This window comes from Tasmannia lanceolata, unplaced genomic scaffold (genome assembly GCF_043159265.1).
Source record: "Tasmannia lanceolata isolate RefF3 unplaced genomic scaffold, GAP_Taslan_0.1 ptg000037l, whole genome shotgun sequence".
Lineage (NCBI taxonomy): Eukaryota > Viridiplantae > Streptophyta > Magnoliopsida > Canellales > Winteraceae > Tasmannia > Tasmannia lanceolata.
This window is the reverse complement of record NW_027518714.1, coordinates 30421360-30444113: the sequence shown is the minus strand read 5'-3', so window position 1 is coordinate 30444113 and position 22754 is coordinate 30421360. Positions and strand designations below refer to the sequence as shown.

At 39.5% G+C, this 22754-nt stretch overlaps 1 protein-coding gene across 1 annotated transcript in view; it reads left to right on the top strand.

Annotated features, from left to right (window-relative positions):
- The window catches only part of LOC143861096 (protein VERNALIZATION 3-like), a 54543-nt gene extending 47643 nt beyond the window's left edge, over positions 1-6900 (top strand). The window contains exons 3-4 of the mRNA XM_077371991.1: positions 6215-6252; positions 6677-6900. Of these exons, the coding sequence (XP_077228106.1) occupies positions 6215-6252; positions 6677-6900 (262 nt within the window). The remainder of the gene's footprint in view (positions 1-6214; positions 6253-6676) is intronic.
- Positions 6901-22754: the final 15854 nt, after the last annotated feature.

Below are 22754 nucleotides of genomic sequence, written 5' to 3'. Positions count from 1 at the left end.
AAGGCTGACACGTACGGGTGAACAGGAAAACCTCCTTCCCTCTTTATATATACTAGTAAAAAACCCCTGCGATGCACGGACCGACAAAGAACTGTACTGACCACGTCATAGGTCGATCCAAACCGTCCATGTGATGGAACACAACATAAATAGGTTGTGCCCCAAAAATCATTTCCATAGGCCGATCCTAGCCCTCCAGTCTATAGATGTTTCCATAATTCCTCTTATCTTAAATCGGATGGTCAAGATCACCCTATAGTTTTTTAATTAAAAAATCATAAAGGAGGGGGGTAAGATCGAAATTATATGGCTTTAATGGGTGCCTTTGTTAAAAGCATAAAGGAGGGGGTAGGATTGAAATTATATGATTTAATGGGTGCCTTTGTTAAAACCATAAAGGGTGGGTAGGATTGAAATTATATGAGTTGAATGGGTGCATTTGTTCAAAAAAGTCAAAAAATGTGACGTGTAATTCTCACGTGATTTTCAAAAAAATGGAAAAAAACTCTCTCCTTTTCCTCCCAGCTTATTGTATACTAGTAAAAAACCCGTGCGATGCACGGGCTGACAAAGAACTGTACGGACCACGTCATAGGTTGATCCAAACCATCCATGTGATGGAACACAACATAAATAGGTTGTGCCCCAAAAATCATTTCCATAGGCTGATCCTAGCCCTCCAATCTATAGATGTTTCCATAATTCCTCTTAAATCGGATGGTTAAGATCACCCTATAGATTTTTTATTAAAAAACCATAATTTGTGAAGGACCTTGAAACCATGATTTCCATGTTAGGACTTGAGAATCTCCTCTGCCTCAGTACAAATCAGAAGAGCAAAAACACCACTTACAATAGCAAACTACTTTTCAAATGAAATGATAATAATTCCATAAAGAAGCACCTATTAATCCCCAATATCATCAAATATAACCACAAACCTAACAGCAATTTTCACCCAAAGCATGCAAACATTGTAAAATGAAGAGAGTCAGTTCCATTATCAAATGCCCAAAAAATTCTCTTCAATTTGCGACTAAGAGTATGAAACATCCTTAAAAATGATAAAGAAAGACCAATACCGAGTCAAACCCTAATAAAAAAAAATGTAAAACCCTAACAAAGAGATGAAATAAAACAAAATTTATCCCAGTTCTTACAGTAAAAGCTCTCTTAATCATTCAAAAAATAAATAAATAATTAAAAACCTCTCGTAAGAGAGTTACAATAATAAAACCCTAAAATCAAATTCCTGAAGATGAAGTAAAATAAAAGGAAAATAAAATTATAAGAGTACATGACTGATCACCAGCCCGTTTAAGATAGACTGAAATCCCCTGCTATTGTAATATTGTTGTTGTTGAACTGATGAACATCCAGAAATAGAGATGGAAAAAACTTCATATCATAAATCTCATCCATTGTTGCCACCCGAAGCTCTTTCCTGTAAAAAACTAGAAATAGAGATGGAAGTAAGAAGTGATTAATTAATTTGAGAAAAGAGAGTGTTTTCCCGTTGGCGATGACGATACTGGTGCCGGTCCGAAGGCGGTGGCGGAGTGAAAAGGGAACCTGACAGAGCGGAAGCTTAGAGAGAGAGAGAGAGAGAGAGAGAGAGAGAGTACATGTATGCTTAACTGTCTAAGGAGGGGGGTAAGATTGAAATTATATGGCTTTAATGGGTGCCTTTGTTAAAAGCATAATGGAGGGGGTAGGATTGAAAATATGTGAGTTGAATGGGTGCATTTGTTCAAAAAAGTCAAGAAAAGTGATGTGTAATGAGGTAAATAATGGAAATACAGATTTTCTAAAGTATTTGTAAAGAAGTGCAACCCTGGATAAACCAGGCATTTAAATACTATGACAGAGATTAACATGTGAAAGACAACTCATTCCTCAATTCTTTCCTCATTAGCAAGAAAATTATCCTCTTCGTAATTAGCAAGAAAAGTCATTGAACTCCATGTATAACGACCATCAACTTCCCACCAACTCAATTAAGACAATTAATTGATTAATTTGGCAAAATATAAAGGATATATTTCTGACTCAATTTCAAAAGGATAGAACTTGCGGTACAAACATTTATAATCGTGGCATATCCACATATACTGAGATGCATATCTACATAAGTATATGTGGCAAGGAAAACAACTACCATGCTCTAAAAAATCTTGGATGGCTCTTTCACTCACCTTTGGTCCAGAAGAATGCGAAGTTGTACGGTTAATATATTAACAATGAACCATGCCTCACAAACGGGGTGAACGCTATGCAACAACAGGTTGAAAGCTAATTTAGAGTGAAGAAATAGAGGAGTGTAATATAAAGAGTGTAATCATCAAAACTCCAAGAGGAAAAAGGAATCAAATGGATCTAATAATCCGGTGCTCATCATTAAATCGAATGATGTCTAATCTCTTAAATTTATAAAACTTGTTAGCCTACCTTTTTTATATATGTTGTGTCTCGAAAACTAAACTTACCTGAAGCTCTAAAAAAAAACCAATTTCAAATAATTCCGGATAAATCAAATTACACACAGATCAAAATAATTGTAACTAACATATTGGTTGAGATAAAAGGAAAAGTGGAATAACAATCAGTTTATTAGTGTACAATCATATGGAATAGGAAGCAGCTTCAAAATCTAATGGAGAAAAATTAGTACAATTTATTTAAGATGAGGGGCTTGAAATGGGAACACAATATTGAAAAAAATTAAAAATAAGTCACATGTACCACTATTGGTCATTCATTCGCCCATGAAAGGGGTGAAGAAAGCAAGTCTTGGTATGCCAGCTAACATGATTACTAATCAGAAAAAACCGTCAGTGCTAGAGTTGAATCCAATATTCAGTTTTTGGAGTGAAAACCAATTCTCAAAATCAGAAACTATTGGTCATTCATTCGCCCATGAAAGGGGTGAAGAAAGCAAGTCTTGGTACGCCAGCTAACATGATTACTAATCAGAAAAAACCGTCAGTGCTAGAGTTGAATCCAATATTCAGTTTTTGGAGTGAAAACCAATTCTCAAAATCAGAAACGAACAGGGCATTAATTTTGAGTTGAATAATCTGTTTGAACTCAAAAAATACTCCTCAAAATCCAAAACAAACATGGGCATTGTCGAACAATGATGAGAATGTGCTTGGAGAAACCATCTGTGATGAAACATAATCACATCCAAAACCTACGAAACCCACAACAGGGGTAAACTCTACTGCTGATGAAAGAGAATGGAAACAAAATGCAAACACAGGAAAAAATTGGCAAAAAGGAAAACCAAAAGGCAACAAAAACCAAAACCACAGCAGGGGTTAACTCACCAACAAATTTAAGCAGAGAGAAAGAAAGATAACAGGGAAAAAAACATATTAGTCAGGAGAAACGAACAGGGCATTAAATTTGAGCTAAACATTCTGTTTGAACTCAAGAAATCAAACCCCTAATTTGCAAACAGAAATTCCCGAGGAGGACAACAAAATTTCCAGCAAAAACCACATAAAAAATTAAGAAATAAAAATGATAGAACCAAAGAGAAGGCTAGAGCAATCGAGTTATGCTTGCGGCATCAGTTTGAAAAACCTGATTACAGGAACCTAATAGAAAGATTTGACTGGAATGATTAAAAATGTAAAGACTCTATCTTTTGATGGAATTATATTCGTACCCATACAAAAAACTGATACTCCACTCAACTCAACTCAACTAAGCCTTTGTCCCGAACTCGTTGGGGTTGGGTAATGAATCCTTTAGAAAATTTTCAAAAAACTGACAATAGAAAGAAAATAACTAAATTTCCCAAAATCCACTGACCAAGCTCGAATGGAAGCTATGAAACATTATAGCTTTTGTTCATTGTTTCTTGTGATTTTCAGCCACTATAGGAAAACAGCTTAATGAAAGATCCTATATGCCGTATCAAATAGAAAAAAACCTGACTCGAAAGCATAAAAAAAAAAGAATCCAAAGCAACAGAAATACGAATGGAAATCTTTGAATAAATCAATAACTCATCTGAAGAAGTCTTGGGATTTAATTATATTGCCAATTTGAACAGAGAAGCTTTAGTGTTTTGATATAGTAATCAAAATGTAACCACGTTGAATTAGCTCTTTCATTGGAAGTTCAAAACTAATCAATTTATTGGTGAGTTACATCTATAGTTTGACTCTTTGCAGTAATCAATATTTTTAGTTAATCAAATTCTAGTTCCATGATATATCAGGAAACACGCAACCAATTGAGGTTGATAAAACATTATTTAATGCACTTGAAATAAAGGAATCCAGTCTCGAATTTCAGCACCGGGTGTGCATAAAATGGCAGGAAAACCAACTGAATTGAACCCTTAAACCCTTTGCAGCTGAAAGAAAATAAGAGGCAAAAGGTGAAGAAATAAATGCTGATAAATTTTTTTACCACTGGCACATCAAAATGGCATATAATGCACAGGTGAAAAATCCATGAGCATTAGCACCTGCCTCTGAGGTCACGTGCATCTTTAGTTCGCAGTCTTCGCATTTCTTATCAAATAGCCAATTCGAAATATCAGATTATTAAATCAGTAAATGAATACATAAATATCACAACCTTATCAAATCTACTTTCAGGTTCTTGATAATGCTTATAATAGGAAAATCTGTGTGTCCTAAGAGAAATAAGTGGAAGGGCAGATACTGCCTAGTTTGGGAATATCATCAAACACATAAGGGGCAAGGCTTGATTAGCTTCTGTATATCTCTTTCAGTGCAGCCACGACATTCACATGGATAGAGAGCACTGCCAAAAAAAGAAGGAAAAATTCACATGGAGAAAGAAAGATCAGATATTACATCAACAAAAGGAAAAATTCACATGAAAAAAGAAAGATCAGATATTACATCAACAACCAAAACCCAGATATTTTAAACCCAAATTCCATAGAAACCCTAAACCCTAAAAATGGAAAGAATAAAGTATTCAAGAACAAAATACCGTTAGAAGTTCTTTTTTTTTGGCAATCTAGTTTTAGCTTCGGCTTCTACTGATGTGTTGGAATTTTAAATCGATTAGGAAATCACCTATCCCCGATGCAGGCATCAGAGTGGGAGGATCCTCTTGCCAGCAATGAATCTTTAGGGGACATGAGAAAGAAGAAGAAGACATGAGGGGAGAGAGAGAGAAAGATGGCGTGGGGAGCAAGGCCAGAGAGACAGGGGAAATGTGACGTTGAGAAAGAGCTCTGTTCTAGGGTATTCCTTTCTATACACAGAAATACAGTGTATATCTTTCTCTTTAAAAGGAGGTATACACAGAAGCTGCATGTATAGGAGGTAAGATTGAAATTATATGAGTTGAATGGGTGCATTTGTTCAAAAAAGTCAAGAAATGTGACGTGTAATTCTCACGTTATTTTCAAAAAATTTGAAAAAACTCTCTCTTTTCATCCCAGCTTATTATATATATATATATACACACACACACACACACTAGTAAAAAACCCAGTGCGATGCACGGGCCGACAAAGAACTGTACGGACCACATCATAGGTTGATCCAAACCGTCCATGTGACGGAACACAACATCAATAGGTTGTGCCCGTAAAATCATTTCCATAGGTTGATCCTAGCCTTCCATTCTATAGAGGTTTCCATAATCTGTTGTTCGTCTGAAGGTGTCCGGAATTTGTAAATATTTTTACAGGTATGCGGAATTCGTAATATCCTCAAAAATTAATAAGGAAAAGTAGTTTTTCCTTAACTGTCATATTTTGATACCTCTTCTTTGGAGTTTTTTCCGTAATTGTCATATGCATGTACCCATTGTCCGTAATTTCCCTCCCAAATTTTACTACGTAATGATATTATTGCTAGCTTCTTTCTTTTCGTATTGTTGCTAGGAACCTTTCAAGAAATAGTATTTCCGTGCAGTTTTTCATCACATCTAATAAGACAAATCTTTGAATACATACAATTGCAAAGGATGGACGAGACATAGCGTTTGGAGAAGGTGGTTGGTGAACATTCATACCTTTTTTACCCTCACATAGATAGTGTGTACATATATGTGGGGAGGGCAAAAAATGGTAAAAATCATCCACATTGACATGTTAAATGGACAAAATTCTATCATTTTCTCTACTGCTATATAATAGTAGATGTATATATATATAGAGAGAGATCCTAATATTAGAGGTGAAAGTACTGATTGATTTTTGGTTATGCTTCAGGTTGGTGACTGACATCCCTGCAACTGGTGCAAATTTTGGTGAGTAATAAAAAAAATTACTATTCTCTGCCCGGCAAATCAAATTTGAAAAGGTGGGACATCTTGTTAAGTGATCCAAACTAAAAAAATATCTTCCCCTTGGAAGAATCCTAATGTTTTGATTGGACCGTACAAATTGATGTTGAAAAAATCCCCATCTAATGAAGAAGGAATAGGATTCATCTAATTAAAGGGGTGCAACTTACGCTGTCACCTCAATATTTGAATGGTTTGGGACATTTAAACAAGTGGCTCTCACCCATACACTTCTTTCATCTCCCTTTGCTTAGAAAAAGAAAGCCGATGCATGATTAGTTTGAAAAATTGATATTCGCACTCTTTCTTTTGATAATTGCACTTTCCTGTGATATTTGTCAAAGGCAAGATTTTGATGATAATTCTTGATCTGGATTTACTATTTAAGGGCAAGAGATTGTGAGCTATGAAAGTCCTCGGCCGTCGATTGGAATCCATTGCTTTGTTTTCGTGTTGTTCAGGCAGCTCGGCCGACAAACTGTTTATGCTCCTTCATGGTCACATAATTTCAACACTATGGACTTTGCTGAGCTTTACAACCTCGGATCTCCAGTCGCTGCCCTTTATTATAACTGCCAAAGGGAATCCGGGTCCGGTGGAAGAAGGGGATAGAGACCCAACAATCAATTCTCCATATATACTTATTCTCTTCCTTCTTTTCTTTATGAAAACTCTTCTAGAAAAGTATGGTGTAATGCTACGTAACAAGGGGTGTGGAAGTATCAATTACTTCCCAAGGAACCCTCCGAGAATCTGTCCTCGTGTGCTGGTATGATTCAGTGAGTCTCGATGGTTTCTGCCGAGGAGTCTCCCCATGGGGAGACTCCTCTTACTCAAGAATCCCTTGGTGTCTCTCCAACCAGATTTGCAGGCGCCACCTACCTGGTACCTCCTCCCCCTGTTATTGCATCAAAACCTGCGCCTCAACCACCCTCTCTGGGATGCAGCTATGCCGACGCAATGGCTAGGAACCTGTTCTTGCCGAAATCTTCGCTGGGGTTGTTAAAGCCATCCAAAACTGCCTCTGGTATTCCTGCCCTATTTCTCAGTGAAGAAGAAGTCAGAAAGGGGTCTGCTCCTTTCAAACTAGCTTTAGTTGCCAAATGTTCTTATGGGCGCCCTCCCCTATATGTGGTCAAGGAATCGATCAAACAAAAATTCCATATTTCTGTGGAACCAGTTGTTACAATCCTGGATCAAAGGCATTTATTGATCAGATTTGGCACGGAACGAGATTTCCTCTCGGTCTGGCTCTCAGATAACATGAAGATACAGGGCTACCTCCTCAGGTTCCTGAGGTGGTCACCGGACTTCAAGCCAGGTATTGAACCGCCTATTGCCCCTGTGTGGGTAACGCTTCCAGGCCTTCCCCTGTACTTATTCAATGAAGATTACCTAGCCTCAGTAGGAGGGCTACTTGGGAGAATGTTGAAAATTGATGCTCCCACCATCCAGGGCACTCGAACAGAATTTGCAAAAATCTGCATAGAGATCAATATTAGGGAGAAGCTCCACGAAAAATTTTGGCTTGGCACCCCGGGCGGTGGAGGAAGATGGCAGAAGGTGACCTATGAAAAAATCCCAAAATACTGTGATCACTGTCTCAAATTTGGGCATTATGAACTAGAATGCAGATCAAAAAAAGAACACGAATCAATTAATCCTCTTAAGGATCTCTCAATGGAAGGAAGGGTCAGGGTAGCAGATGTCTCGGCCCCAGATCAAGGTGAAAAGCAGAACTCTGGCAAGGTGGGGAAGTCTACGAAGGCCTGGGTAACAAAATCATTCTCCGATCGAAGAGATCCAGAGGACACCAGAACCACGCAGGACAAAGAGAATACTGATCAAATGGTTACAGGATTGGAAGAGACAAGATTTAATGAAGAGGAGGATTTGATGAACCAAACAGAATTTTTTGCAGATGAAATATCAGCAAGGATAGCCTTCAAGGAAGATATGCAAAGACAAATTCAGTTCACCCGAATAGAGCCATCAGGCACCCATGAGGAAGGAGAACAGTCTCTGGCACCTTCAGAATCAGACCAATCTCTAGGGACGGAGCTAGCTGAGGAAAGTCCTTTAAACCAAGAATCAAGGGAAGTTAGACCCGAAAATTCAGAGATGATCCTAGAAGCAGGAGAACCGGAGGAGGAAATTCCAAGCCGTGTTCATTATAGTGAGGGAGCAGAATCCGGGAGATTAACAAGAGAGTCGTTAACCCCATCCTCGGAGAAGGAAACTAGCACAAGCGTCGAAGACGGTTCAGAGATTCATCTCTTAATTCCACCTAGAAATCAGGCTGGTTCGAGTTCTGTTCCATTACAAAATCCAAGAAGGGACATAGAAGAAGGCACAGTCTCGGCTGGAGCTATTCCAAAGTCATCAGTTCCTAGAAGGGAGCTAATCAAATTAGGAGTTAATGTTGAAGCCAGAATTCAAGCAATTATGGACACAGTTAGGCAGGAGAACAAGGGAAGTGCTCTGTTATTGGAGAAAGATTGCCTGGAGATAATGCTTACAGAAGAATCAGCTAATTTGGGAGTTGCATCTCAGGAATCAGCCAAAGCTCAATCTGAATTTACCACCAGGTCAGGAAAGAAATGGGGGAAGCCTTCATAATGATTTCAGGAATTATATGGAACATAAGGGGAATTAGGAGCAGGAGCTCCCGTAGCAGGTTAAATATGATTAATAAGATGCACAAGCCATGCTTCATTGCAATTATGGAACCCTTTCTAAACGAAGCAGCGATTCAAGGGGTGGCCAATCTGTTAAATATGGATTATCACATGACAAACTCAGACTCAAACTCAAAAATATGGCTGATGTGGAATAATATGATTGATATAAATATAATATCTTCGTCTCAGCAAGCTCTATCAGTGAAAGCCCGCCATCGGGATTCGGCAAAGTCTATTTTCATGACATTAGTATACGCAAGTTGCTCAGTAGTCGAAAGAAGACTTCTTTGGAGCTACCTGTTTGACTGCAGTCAATACTTTACCGATGCGTGGATGGTAGGTGGGGATTTCAATGCCGTATTAAGTGCGGAAGAAAAACTGGGATTACATCCTCCTAATTGCCGATCTACATCTGACTTCCAAGATGCAGTAGAAGGAGCAGGATTGATTGATGTGGGATACTCGGGAAATAGGTTCACAAGATGTAATAATCAGATGAATGAAGGGTGCGTATGGGCTAGATTGGATAGGGTTCTTGTTAATGCATTGTGGATGACAGAATTCTTAGCATTAAAAGTTACTCACCTATCTCGAACCAATTCAGACCATTGTCCGCTACTTGTGAGCTTCAGGTCCAATGCCAATCCTCCTGTGGGGTCGTTCAAATTCCAAAGAATGTGGTGCAGGCATGAGAACTTTCAGGAGGTGGTCAGAGGAGCTTGGAGTGTGCCGGTAGATGGGAACGCCCTTGAGATCTTGTCCATAAAGCTAAAGAACACAAAAAGAAACCTAAGAGCTTGGAACTCGCAGCATTTTGGTAATGTTTATCAGAATGTTAAAGATGCGGAAGACTCTGTAATAAAAGCGGAAAGTGTTCATCTGGAACTTCCAAACCAAGTAAACACTGCAAGCCTTGATGGGGCTAGGGCAAAGATGAACGAGGCCATTCTCCAGGAAGAAATCTTCCTAAGACAGAAATGCAAAGATAAGTGGCTTAAAGAGGGGGATCGAAACACAAAATTCTTCCATGCCTCAATTCAAATGCAAAGGAAATACTGTGGAATGAGGAGGATTATGGAAGATAACTCTTGGGAGGAGGACCCTCAGAAAATACGTGAGTTGGCTGCTAAATACTTCCTCAAAGTCTTTCAAGATGAGGGAGTTTCAGAAGATGAAGAAATGCTCGAAGCTATTCCTTGTCTTGTATCTGAAGAGGACAATGTCTCGCTGATTCAAGCTCCCTCAGAAGAAGAAGTCAAGGAAGCCGTGTTTGGCTGCCCAGAGGAGAGTGCTCCTGGCCCAGATGGTCTTAATGGGACTTTCTTCACAGCTTGCTGGGAGGTAATTAAAGATGAAGTGGTGGAAGCAGCAAAAGCCTTCTTTGCCGAAGGTAAGTTATCGAGACACTATACCTCCACTCTAATTTCGTTAATTCCGAAAGTGGAAGACCCAAAGGACTTTTCTGAATATAGACCAATCAGTTTGTGTAACTTCTGTTATAAAATCTTTGCCAAGATTATTGTAACAAGACTTGCCAAAGTTTTGCCTAACCTGATTTCTCCAGAACAGGGAGCATTTGTTAAAGGAAGATGCATTTCAGACAATATATCAATTGCCCAGGAAATGATGGTGGGAGTAGGTAGGAAAGTGCGAGGAGGTAATGTAATGCTCAAAATTGATATGGCCAAGGCGTATGATAGATTAAATTGGGATTTCATGCAAAAAGTGTTGGCGCGATTTGGATTCTCGGAGTCTTGGCGAAAGCTCATCGAAGAAGCAACCCAGAAGTGCTGGTTCTCAGTGGTTTTGAATGGGGAACCAAATGGATTTTTTAAATCATCGAGGGGTCTCAGACAAGGCGATCCTTTGTCTCCTTGTCTCTTTATTATTGCCGAAGAAGTCCTAAGCAGAGGAATATCTAAACTGTTCCGTGAGGGTAAGGCTAAGTATTTCTTGAGAAGTAAAGATAGCACCCCAATATCTCATTGTCTGTTTGTAGATGACACCGTGATTTTTTCAAATGGAGGGAAAGCAAGCTTGAACCAGATCATGAGATTCCTAAAGCGGTATGAAGCTATGTCAGGCCAGCTAGTTAACGCTAACAAAAGCAGCTTTACCACATCAGACAAGATGACGCTCAGTAGGCAAAGAGCTATTGGCAAAAGTACAGGGTACATGCAAAAGAAGTCCCCTATAATGTATCTAGGAGCTCCCCTATTCACGGGTCGTCTTAAAGCGTGTTTCTTTGATGGGCTAATAGATAAAGTTCGGAAAAAGATTGAAGGATGGAAAGGGAAAATGTTATCCTCTAGAGGAAAACTTATATTAATCAACCATGTTCTATCAAGCCTTCCCATCTTCATCCTGTCAACATTAACCCCTCCAAAAAAGGTTCTCCGGCGCATTGACAGTATAATGGCCAACTTTTGGTGGGGGATTTCAGACTTTGGGGCTAGAAACCATTGGGTTGCTTGGAAGAAAATTTGCAAGCCAACAGACGAAGGGGGATTAGGCATAAAAGCTATGGAGGACCTATGTATTGCATTTCGAATGAAGGCTCTTCATAGGCTTCACCAATCCCATGGGCTATGGGCCTCATTCTTGAAATCTACCTACAGCAGGGGTAAACACTTAAATTTAGTGGAGCCAAATGCAGTCTCATCAAAACAATGGAAAAATATTATTGCTACAAAACCCTTGTGGCAAGAAAATGCGAGGTGGACTGTTGGAAAAGGAGAGGTGTTTTTCTGGACAGATATTTGGATAGGGAATAAGCCATTGGTGGAATATACAACAGGATTCCAAGGAATCGATCTTAAGGGAAAAATCAAAGACATGATCAATGAGAATGGAGAGTGGAAGAAGAGTCAGATAATGCCTTTTCTTCCTGGTGGTTGGGATGCAATTATGGACAAGGTTAAGATCGTCATCAACCGATCGCCTGACAAGCTCATTTGGGCAAAAACATCGTCAGGTAATTTCAGCTCTAAATCGGCTTGGGAAGTATGTAGAAGGAGTGGCCCTAAAGTGAGTTGGGCGCAAGGTATTTGGGATTCCATCCCACCTAAGATGGGTTGTTTCTCTTGGAAACTTTTCCTCAATGCCATTCCAGTGGACAGCAGAATCAAAGATCTCAAAATCCAGATGGCATCCAAATGTGAATGTTGTAAGCACAGTAAAGAAGAATCAGTTGATCATCTGTTAGGTAACAGTGGCCTAGCAAGGGGAATCTGGGAGTTCTTCGCAGACCTCTGGGCCATGAAACTTCTTCCATTGCAACCAGTAAGGAGCAGGATGCTTGCTTGGATATCATATGGCAGGAAAAGGAGCACCCAAGCTGGATTTCTCCTTGGCATGTCAGCCTTGATTATCCCTTGGGAAATCTGGAAGGAAAGTTGTAATAGAAGAATGGAAGGTAAAGAGAGAAGTACAAATTGGGTGATTCAGCAAATATTGAATAAGTTAAAAACTGTGAGCTCTAGCCAAAAATTCACCAAAGAAAACAATATGGTGGAGTGTTTAGCTTTGGAGCAAATCCAGATTGAACCGCAGAGGCAAAAGATCAGCAGGGATAATTGGATTTGGTGGGAACGTCCGATGATTGGTTCGCTCAAATTGAACATTGATGGAGCAGCCAAGGGAAACCCAGGAGAGTCGGGAGGCGGTGGAGTTATGCGAGATGCCAAAGCAAAAGTTATATTTGCTTTTGCGTTCTTCTACGGGACATCTACCAACATGGTGGCTGAAGCGAGAGCTCTATTGGACGGCCTTAGGCTATGCAAAGCCTTTGGGTTCAAGAATTTCGTAGTAGAGTCAGACAGCAAAGTTCTCATGGATTTCATCTCTAAGAAAGGAAGCCACCCCTGGTCCATCTCTTTCTTCTGGCCCGAAATCATAGACCTCATGGACTTCATGGGCCCTCATCATCAGCACCAGTTTAGAGAAGGTAACCAAGTGGCAGATGCTCTTGCAAATGAAGCTTGCAAATCTAGATCTCATCAAATTTTCCATGGATGGTCAGAAATGCCTCGCATAGCCCGGGGGGCTACAAGATGCGACACTAATGGTTTTCCAAATATTCGCCCAAGCAAATGATCGAAGCAGGTGGTGTTGTGTAGGGTCTTTGGTACCCCTTTGTTTGTCGCGGTCTAGAGGGCTGGTTGTTTGCCCTCCTCTTGTATTGTGCCTTCAATAAATAATATGCAGAGGCCCGCCCCGGGGTCGCATTCCTTTCCGGGTTAAAAAATAAATAAATAAATAAAATAAAATAAAATAAAAATAAAAATGGAGGAATATTCTACCTGCCCTAATATACGAGTGGTAAAAGGCATTCCACTGTGATTTGGAGGTGGCTCTACTTCTGTTGTTCTCAGGTTTTGTAACGAAAAAACAATATATAAATAAAAATAGTGTGTTTTTCATATACTGATAAATTCACTTCCTTTTCCTCGACTCTGACCACATTGAACTCGCTTTAATTTACAGCCACGAACAAGGTAACTCATCTCTCGAGGAAAATGTGACTTCGCACTTTAACTCTCTTTCTATTTTTGGTAAAAGTTAGGACTCAAATGTCGGACTCAAATGTCGCATTTAATGCTTCCTTCTTTTACTAAAGTTATTTAAATACAACTAACTTCGCCTACCAAAGGAAAAGCTTCATTCATTCCAACAATCTTCGTTTTAACCAATAACTCGGTGACACGCCTCAGACGCATGTCCGATGAAATGGTTCTTGCTATCTGCTCCAATAACGAATCATTGGTTTAACTGAATAACTAAATAAAATAGATAGACCTTTCTCTTCGTCTTAACAAATTGAAAGATGATGCTTGATTAGGGGTGTAAACGAGCCGAGCCGAGCTTGGCTAGGCTCGGCTCGGCTCGTTAAGCTCAAAAGCTCAGCTCGGGCTCGACTTGGGCTCGAACTAGGCTCGGGCTTGGCTCGGCTCGGTCAGGCTCGGCCAGGCTCGCGAGCCTTACCGAGCTCGGGTTATATTATGTTCACACCCCTCATCTTCCCTGGACAGCCCTATTAGTGCAATTTGACTACTTTTTTTACACTATGGGGGGTGGTCCTAGTAACAAATGGGGTTCCAAAAATGAAGTGACATATTTTGCCCCCCCCCCACTTTTACTCCCTGGACAACCCTTTTAATGTATAAATTAATATATATATATATATATATATATATATATATATATATTTAAATATATTAAATTCTTAACGAGCCTTAACGAGCCGAGCCGAGCCGAGCCTGGCCTAAATTGGGCTCGGCTCGTTAAGGATTCGAGCCGAGCTCGAGCGAGCCTCCGAGCCCGAGCCAAAATTGACACCCTTATGCTTGATGTCTATCGGTACTCACTGATCGGTCCATCTTACAAACTTATCGTGCATTGGCAATACATGGTATTCGTGTTTAAGTGGCACAGTTGTAAGGAAAATTGGAGTCTCTTTGGCATGTCTTTTATGGGGACTTATTAATTATAGGGTCTTACTCTCCTACTCCGGGCCTGCCGTTATGTAATACCCGGGCCCACCGTTAAAAAAATTATTTACCTAAATGAGTGTGGTTATAAAAGATTGGGTATAAAAATTTTAAAGCTTGTAGAGTGCCATTATAAGTATTGAGTTTAAGTTTTGGAAAACTTGTCGGGGTCTTGTTATCAAAACGGCTTCATAGTTTTAGAAAACATTTTATCCCATATAAGGCTTGGAAAACTTGTCGGGGTCTTGTTATCAAAACGGCTTCATAGTTTTAGAAAACATTTTATCCCATATAAGGCTTTATACGGGACCATTTGAATGTTTGCCTGATAATTATTGTTATACGCAAACTCTACAAGTGGCAACTGCTCATTCTAAAAGTCCTTAAAATCAATGGCACACACCCTCAACATTTCTTCTAGTATCTGAATGGTCCTCTTGGAATGGCCAGTTTGTTTTTGGGTGTGGTAAGCTGAGACAGCCAATATCCATGTGAGAGACAAGCTAGACCATCCAACGGCTTTAAGAAGATCATCTCACATTCATGCCCAACATAAGGCGCAAGCTCAACTTAAATCTACGGAGCATAAAGGCTAGCTCTAGCCCAAGATCATGGACACGCCAATTCGGGCCTAATCCAGTTGCATTCCTGTCATAATGATTATTGTCGTTTTTGAAGCACGTTTTTTACCTTTAGATGGACGAATCATGGAAAATGGTAAAGTAAGACGTTGTAGATCTTTGAATTCTGTTTCCAATGGATAATCCTGATCTTCATTTGTGCAAGTGGTTGGAAAGTTATGATCATTTTACTAGACTGTGTCTGTAGGACTTTGACTAATCAAAGTGTTTTGACCTCCTAAGCTATTAATAATGTATCTGTAGACACCCCATTTTGACCAAACCCGAGTTCGCGTCGCTTGTGCGAGGCCTCATCAAATCAGTGAGCTGGGGTCCCAAATTGAACCCTGGGGTAGCTTAAGGTTTTCCATAGGTCTCCGTAAAATTTTGTCTAGATCCGAGCGCATTTGCTCAGCGAACGAGCCGAGAGAATGTGCGCAGTACAGACCAAAAAGGGGAGTGAATGCATCTGAAAAGGGGGTTGTCCGCGGGAAAAAGGAGGCAAATATATCATTTTCATATAAAAAGGGGGGTGCATAATCCCATCCGGGCCGCGGCTGATTCGCGGGCCCATCAAGATTCGTGCGCTCATTAACTATGGTAGTGCCAATATCGGTAGCCCCATTTTAGTATAAAAAATAGCAGAAAAGAGAAAACCAAGGGGATTTTTTATTTTTGCGTAAAAATTAGAGAGAGGGAGGAAGAGGGATGAGCGGGTTTTCTTCTCCGACCTTGCTCCCCGGAGCTCCGGCCAGCAGAGAAATCTCAGATCTGAGAAGAGAGAAAGCTTCAGAGAGAGGAAGAGGGGGTTGATTCTCGTCTAAAAAAAAAGCAGAGAGAGAGAGAAAGAGAGAAAAAGGGATTTCATCCCTAATCATCTTCTCCGGCGATCTCTCGCCGGATTCCGGTTGATCCTCCCATTTTCCTTTAATTTTCCCATCTTTTCTCTTTCTCCGATCATGCTCCCCATCTCCGGCAATCTCCCCGGCTCGACCGACAACCACTATTTCCCCGATGGTGCCGCTATTCCATTTCCGGGAGGAGTTGAGAGAATCAAAGAGAAAGAGTAGATCAAGGAAGGAAAGAGAGATCTGAGAAGAGAAAAACTGATTTCCTCTCTCAGATCATCTTCTCCGATCGTCCATCTTCTCCGGTCAGAAGGTACCTCCGCTGCAAATACCTTTGAATCTGGCCCTTATTAGGTCAGATTTGATCTTCTCCGGTCAAAGCTACTGCAAATCCGGTGGCTCTCTGCTATTTGGTTCAATTGCTTTGAAAATTGCGAGGGAAAGTTCACCGATTCTGAGAAGAAGGTAAGAATTACTGATATCTTATTAGATTTCATTATTTTCTTGATCCGAGGATATCTTTTTCTATTAATGTTGTGTGGTTATGAGGGATGCTCAGATCTATAGTTGCCTTTGTGTGTTTGACGATATCTGGATATCGTTTCTATTGGATCTAGGGTTATTATTCTATGTTCTAGGCTCATTTTTTTTAGATGATTATTTGAGGGTGTATCATCATATATTGCTTGAGATTAGTTATATTTCCTTGACAATCTGTGATAATTTCTCTTTAATGGTCGCTAAATGAGGTATGGTTATAGTTCTCTCTGGTGTTTGGGTAATCATTTCATGGCCTAAAAATTGTAATTCACTTGAGTGCTGATTTAAGACTAGAAAGTTCATGTTCAATGTTGTGGTGCCCATAAGAATTTCATGATTTCGTGCCTCCTGCCTTTGTTGTTTTGCAAAAGAGAATTAGACGAGACTTGTTTTTCTTGTGTAAGTGTTTCTTCCAGTTGAATGAGGGTTGTTATCGAAGCGAAGTAGTATGAATGGAAATCGGAGTACTCTGCACAAATTCATTCTTACTTTTCCCTGACATGAGTATATTCCAATCCTCACTTGATTGAAGCGATCAAATGTGATCGTTATTGTTACATTTACATGTCTTTGGTTAATGAATTGCATGTCGCACTTGGAAGATTAGGGTTATTCCTAAGGTTTCAAGGATCTTGAACCTGCTTGTGAAATTGTCTTTGTGAATTAAAGTGTTGCAATCTTGTTGTTTCTGCTACTTGATCGTCCCTGGCTGCTGTCCTTTGCTGGAACATTATTGGATTTCGAGGAATTGCAGTGTTCGAAGTTGTTGAATTTGCTATATTGGAATTTCTCAAGGCATGGATTTGAAATTTCGTGCGAAGCACTAGTGGTGGATATTGTGCTTTGCTAATTGTGCTGAGCCAATAGAATTTTTCCCAAGAGTGCCAACCCATAGTTAAACATTGGACGCTTGTCATTTCAATTCAGTGTCGGAGCATGCCATTGGAAGGGGGCAGTTTGTGCAGAACAGCAGCTGAATAGTTGAGTCCCAATCTTACAGGAGCAATTCCCATACTAGGCGCCTTTAGCTACTTGAATCTAGTTGAACCATTCTTGTTGTTCACTAAAGTTAGAGACCTGTCCCAAAACCTGCCTACTGCATACTTCCATTTTGGTTGGAATGTACAAGCAGCTCCAACGAAGATTTGTAGCATGTCCGGCGAGCTACCATCCGTTTGAAGATTGACAGTTCCCTCACCGTATCTCGGATCGGGGTCCGCTGGAGAGTCTTTGACTCATTCGTCATTGGGAGGGTATTATTAGAGAGTCTTCGACTCATTCGTCCTTTTAGTAGTTTTATTAGAGTCTTTGACTCATTTGTTTTTCTTAGCGATGTTTTTAGCGAGTCCTTGACTTATTTGTCCTTTTAGGAGTGCTATTCGAGAGTCTTTGGCTCATTTATCATTTTTAGTGGTGTTATTAGAGAGTCTTTCACTCATTTGTCCTTTTAGGAGTATTCTTAGAGAATCTTTGATTCATTTGACCTTGCTTTTGATAGTGTTTTTTTAGTTGGGAGTTTCTCCTTAGTGTTGTCGCCGTTCTTCTTTGTTAGAGACTAGCATAGTCTCATTGGAGCTTTCCTTATTTGTGATCTTAGATCATTTTCCCTCGTCTTTGGCGTTAGTTTACCTGGTTTAGGGGTTTCCCCTATTAGCTCTAGGGTTCGGCCCTAAGTTTTGCTTTGTATATTCCCTTAGGTCTTTGACCAAAAGGGTGAAAACTCTTTGTATTTTCAAAAACATTGGAAACAGTTTTAAATCCAAAAACATTGAATATTTCAAAACTCAAAAAAACATTAGAAATTTAAAACATCAAAAACATTTGAAAAACCTTAAAAAAGCTTAAAGTGTTGAGTGTTTTAGAAGTAGTAATTAGGAGAGTTTGACCCGTTGTTGTATATTCTCACCTTTGGTTAGTCCTTTAGTTGATTACCGTTTTCTGGTAACCGTTATTCACATACCTTTGGTTGAGCTGTGGGAATCCTTTGTCTAGCCGTTATGCTCCCGGATTTTATCCAGAATATTTTGAGCATGACCGCTATCTCTTAGAGTTAGGAAAGCCATGAGTTTACCTTACCTTACTTCCTTGTTTAGCGCCGTTATGCTGCCGGATTTGGTCCAGAACATTTTGAGCATAACTGCTATTTCTTAGAATTAGGAAAACCATGAGTTTGCCTTACCTTGACCTCCATGTATAGCCGTTGTGCTGCTGGATTTTATCCAAAACATGTTAAGCATGATTGCTATCCTTTGGAGTCAGTCTACTTTGTCGTGATTCCCATATATGCATTGCTCAGTAGGATTAGATCCTTACTTGTTTTGCCCTGAGATCTGGCCGATAGCTCGTTTGTTGTCCTTATGACCATGATCTATCATTTCTGATCATATTGATCGTACAGTTGTTGATATCCATCATTCAGATTTTAGATCTGGTCTTTGACCCTACTTTTGTCATTCTTATGGCCATGGTATATTATCTGAGCCATTGATTTTCATTGATCCATGTTTACCTATCATATATCTTTTACCCTTGGATCATATCGAAATCATTAATGGGAAAGTTTGATCTTACCTATATTCTTTGAGTGCATGATTATCGCTGAGATCGAAATTTATTTAGATCAGGGATGTTTATCGTTCCTGACTCTTTTATTCCCAAAAGAAGAACATTTATACTCAAATGAGACTTAAAGGAGTAGATTGAGAATTCCTTGAGACCCTGTTGATGTAGGTCATATTATCACTGTCTATTTTTCTTTAACCTTCATAGACAATATTGCTTTGATTTTCAGAATAAAATACCCTTTGGTGTGTTTCAAGATTATTCTTTTCTCTTTGTTCAGAATCTTTATCCCATGACTATTGATCTAGTGTGTGTGCTTCCAAGTCAGGAGTCTATGTTTAGCGAAAGACCATTCTTTCTAAAGACTGACCATTTCCAATCATACTTGATCCAGGCAGTCTATTGTTTTACTCACATTGTCAACATAAGCCTTTGTTGCCCCATTTAACCCAGACATTTTGGAGTTGCCTTTTCTGGGATTCCTACTCCGGGATTGAACTTTATAGTTATCATTATCATGAGGAAAGGTGTATCATCTATAAACTTTCAGTGTCAATCTACTACCTTTAAAGAAGTGCCCTGTGTTTTTAGATTTGTCTTTCATTGAGTGTACATCAACTTTCTTCTCTCTAAGTTGAAAAAGTTCAGTTATGTAGATGTAAAAAAAAAAAAAGAAGAAGAGAGAAGTGTCATATCTGTCAGTTTTTCTTATATAGAGTCAGCGTTCTGTTTTCTATCAGAACTGATGAAGAGCCCATTGAGGTGTGTCAAAAATCATCAATGTACTTATAGTCTTCAATTCAATAAAATGGTTGATTTCGTATCTTTGATACTCTTTGATTCACTCTTAGATCCAATGTTTAAATAACTAAAGACCCCCTTCTCAGATGAGAATGCAGATGAAATTCACCTCGAGATCTGAAAGATGGTCAAACGAGAGGAAGAACGTCGAGCATAGCCACTTAAAGAAGAAATTGAAGCTATTGATAGTGGTATCGAAATTCGAAACTCGGGAATGATGGAGTGGCAAAACTTTATCTCCTGAGGAGCGCAAAGAATTGATAAACCTGTTTATAGGGGTTTGAGGTAGTCTTGCTTGATCCTATAAGGATAAACCAGGGGAATGCCCTGTTGTTGAGCAAAGCAAGACTTCATCTGCTTTAGACATCCAGTTTAAGAGTAAAATTTTAAAGAGATAAGCATCAGACATCCTGTAGAGCTGATGAGATATTGAGAGAAGATTTTCAGACAAAGAGTTGTAGAATCTTGAGTACCAATTCAAGATCTTTGAAATGAGTATAACTTCAAGTTGAACATCGTTGTTGAAGTCTTGTCCAAGAATACCGCCAGACTTCTTGGCAAAATTATTCAAAGCCATTGAACCTTAGCATTCAAGAGCTTGTACATCAAATACACTGGAAGGCCATCATTGGGCGTTTGAACTTTTATAGACAAAATCCTAACGTTTTAAAATCCTTTTGAGAACCCTTTGGGCCAACAATTTAAAGCCAATGTTTCTTTTCAAACCACATTATAAACCCGGGGCATTATGCACCCGAACTACGTTGGACCTGATCCCCAACTCTTCAGGGGTACGTAGGCAACTTGATTAATTCAGGTTCGGTCAAACCTTGGGATGAAATCCCTTTCAAAAATTTTGAAGCTAAATGCTAAACCATTCTTTGAAAAATCCCACAGCGAACTACACGGACCTGATCCTCCATTTATGGGGTACGTAGGTAGTCTGGCTAGACCAGATTCGGTCCAAATCCTTAGAACCTTAGGTATTCAACCCTTTTGAACCCAAGCCCACCTAGAAAGTCCTTCTGGCGAAACAAGCAAAGGTTTGAGACGAATGAAAAGAAAAACAGAAAGAAAAGAATGAGAGTCTGAAGACCCGCTAGGTTGAAAACCCGAAAGGGCGGCTTGGAGAAAGGTGAAAGTCGTTTTTCTTGCTAAGTCAACAAGCAAAGGGATTGACTTATTAGAAAGTAAGGGTAGTGGTATGCTGGATTGAAAACTTGAAGAGACAATGTAGTCAGAGGCAAATACTTACCATGAAAAGTTGAGTTGAATAGAAGCAGAAGGAATTCCTCAGTTACGTAGAATTCCCAAGTTTGAGTGCAAGCAAAAGTTGAGACAAGTAGTCTTTTAGACTGAAAACTTGGAAAGCAAAAGTTGAGATAAGTAGTCTTTTAGACTGAAAGCTTGGAAAGCAAGAGTTGAGATAAGTGGTCTTTTAGACTGAAAACTTGGAAGACATTAATTTTGACTTCTTCCGAAAAAAGATATCAAGGAGACCGAGAAGCAACCTCTACACAGGGCAAGATCTTGGAATCCGAGTAGTGTCGACAAGACTTACTTTGACACCTTTTAAACTAGGGGCATTAAAACCGAGCAACCCAAACGGGGTAATAATCATAACGGATGTCCCGATGGAGGAAACTAGAGCCTCTTGGCATGGTTTTTGAGACTACTCTGAGAGTGGCTGATACATTTTATCTAAGGGTGAATCAAAATTTAGTCAAGTCCCTTGAATATTGTAAAGTCTTATTTGAAAGAGTCCTCAGAAGTCTGTTCCTTGTTTATCATTGTTTTCTTTTAGAATCAAAAGTGTTTGGCACTGAAGAGAATAGGTGTACACCTTCCGAAATGTAAAGAAAAATCTAAAGTAGACACTGGTTTAGGAATCAAAGAATGGCAAGAGATTTGTTATTCAGACCTGCCTGAAACATCGAAGCCTCAAGCACTGAGCAAAATGAAGAATTCTTACATTCAGCCTTTGTGGAGTTGGTTTTACCACTATACCAAAGAAAGAACCCATGCAAACTCAAATTTTTCCTACTTACCTTGGTTCTGCCTTCTTAAGACCTTGTCATGGAAGCACATCATACTAGGGGCATCTTTTATGACTTGCATCATAAAAGATATTACACAATGATAACTGGGATATCTATTCTTAGCAAATAGAAACCAGAGAAGCTCGAACATACTCTTTGAGTTGAATTCCTTGAATCAAAGTGTTTCTTTTGGAGTCAGTTTCGAAAACTTCAATTCCTAGTGGAGTGTAGAATCTATTCCTACATCCTTCAAACCTCATTAGAATGCTTTTCACCTGTTAAAGAGAGTCAGCACCTGAAAATCTCATCAATCTACATGAGTTTTGCTTTCAGCAAAGATCATGCACTCCTAGTTATTCTCGGTAAGAGATGACTGGCCCATTAGTGAAATTGATTAAAGATGGTAAATTCTTCATTCCTTTTGAAGGTTTTTAATAAGGATAGAAGTTGATGGTTCAGTGTTCCACGGTTTGGTTTTTCTTCCATGGTTTTAGAAAGTTTTCAATAAAGGAAGAAATTACTATATTCTGTTAGGGCTGCAACTCGGGTCGGGCGGGTCGGGTTTTGAAGAACCCAACCCAACCCGAGAAATATCTCGGGTCGGGTCGGGTCGGGTTTTTTTCCGGAAAACCCACGAGACCCAAACCCGGCCCTACCCATGATAAATCTCGGGTCGGGTCGGGTCGGGTCGGGTTTTTTCACGTTGACGCAATTTTTTAAGGAAAACTCTTGTTTGGCAAGAACCTACAAAGCGATGTTGTAAACACAGTTCTTAGATAGAGCCTGTCCAAGGAACTACCTCAACAAGTTGGTCCTCAGTGAGAGCAGACAAACTAACAATTATTAGGCAAGCATACAAAATTGGAAGAAGTCATAAGAACGGCAT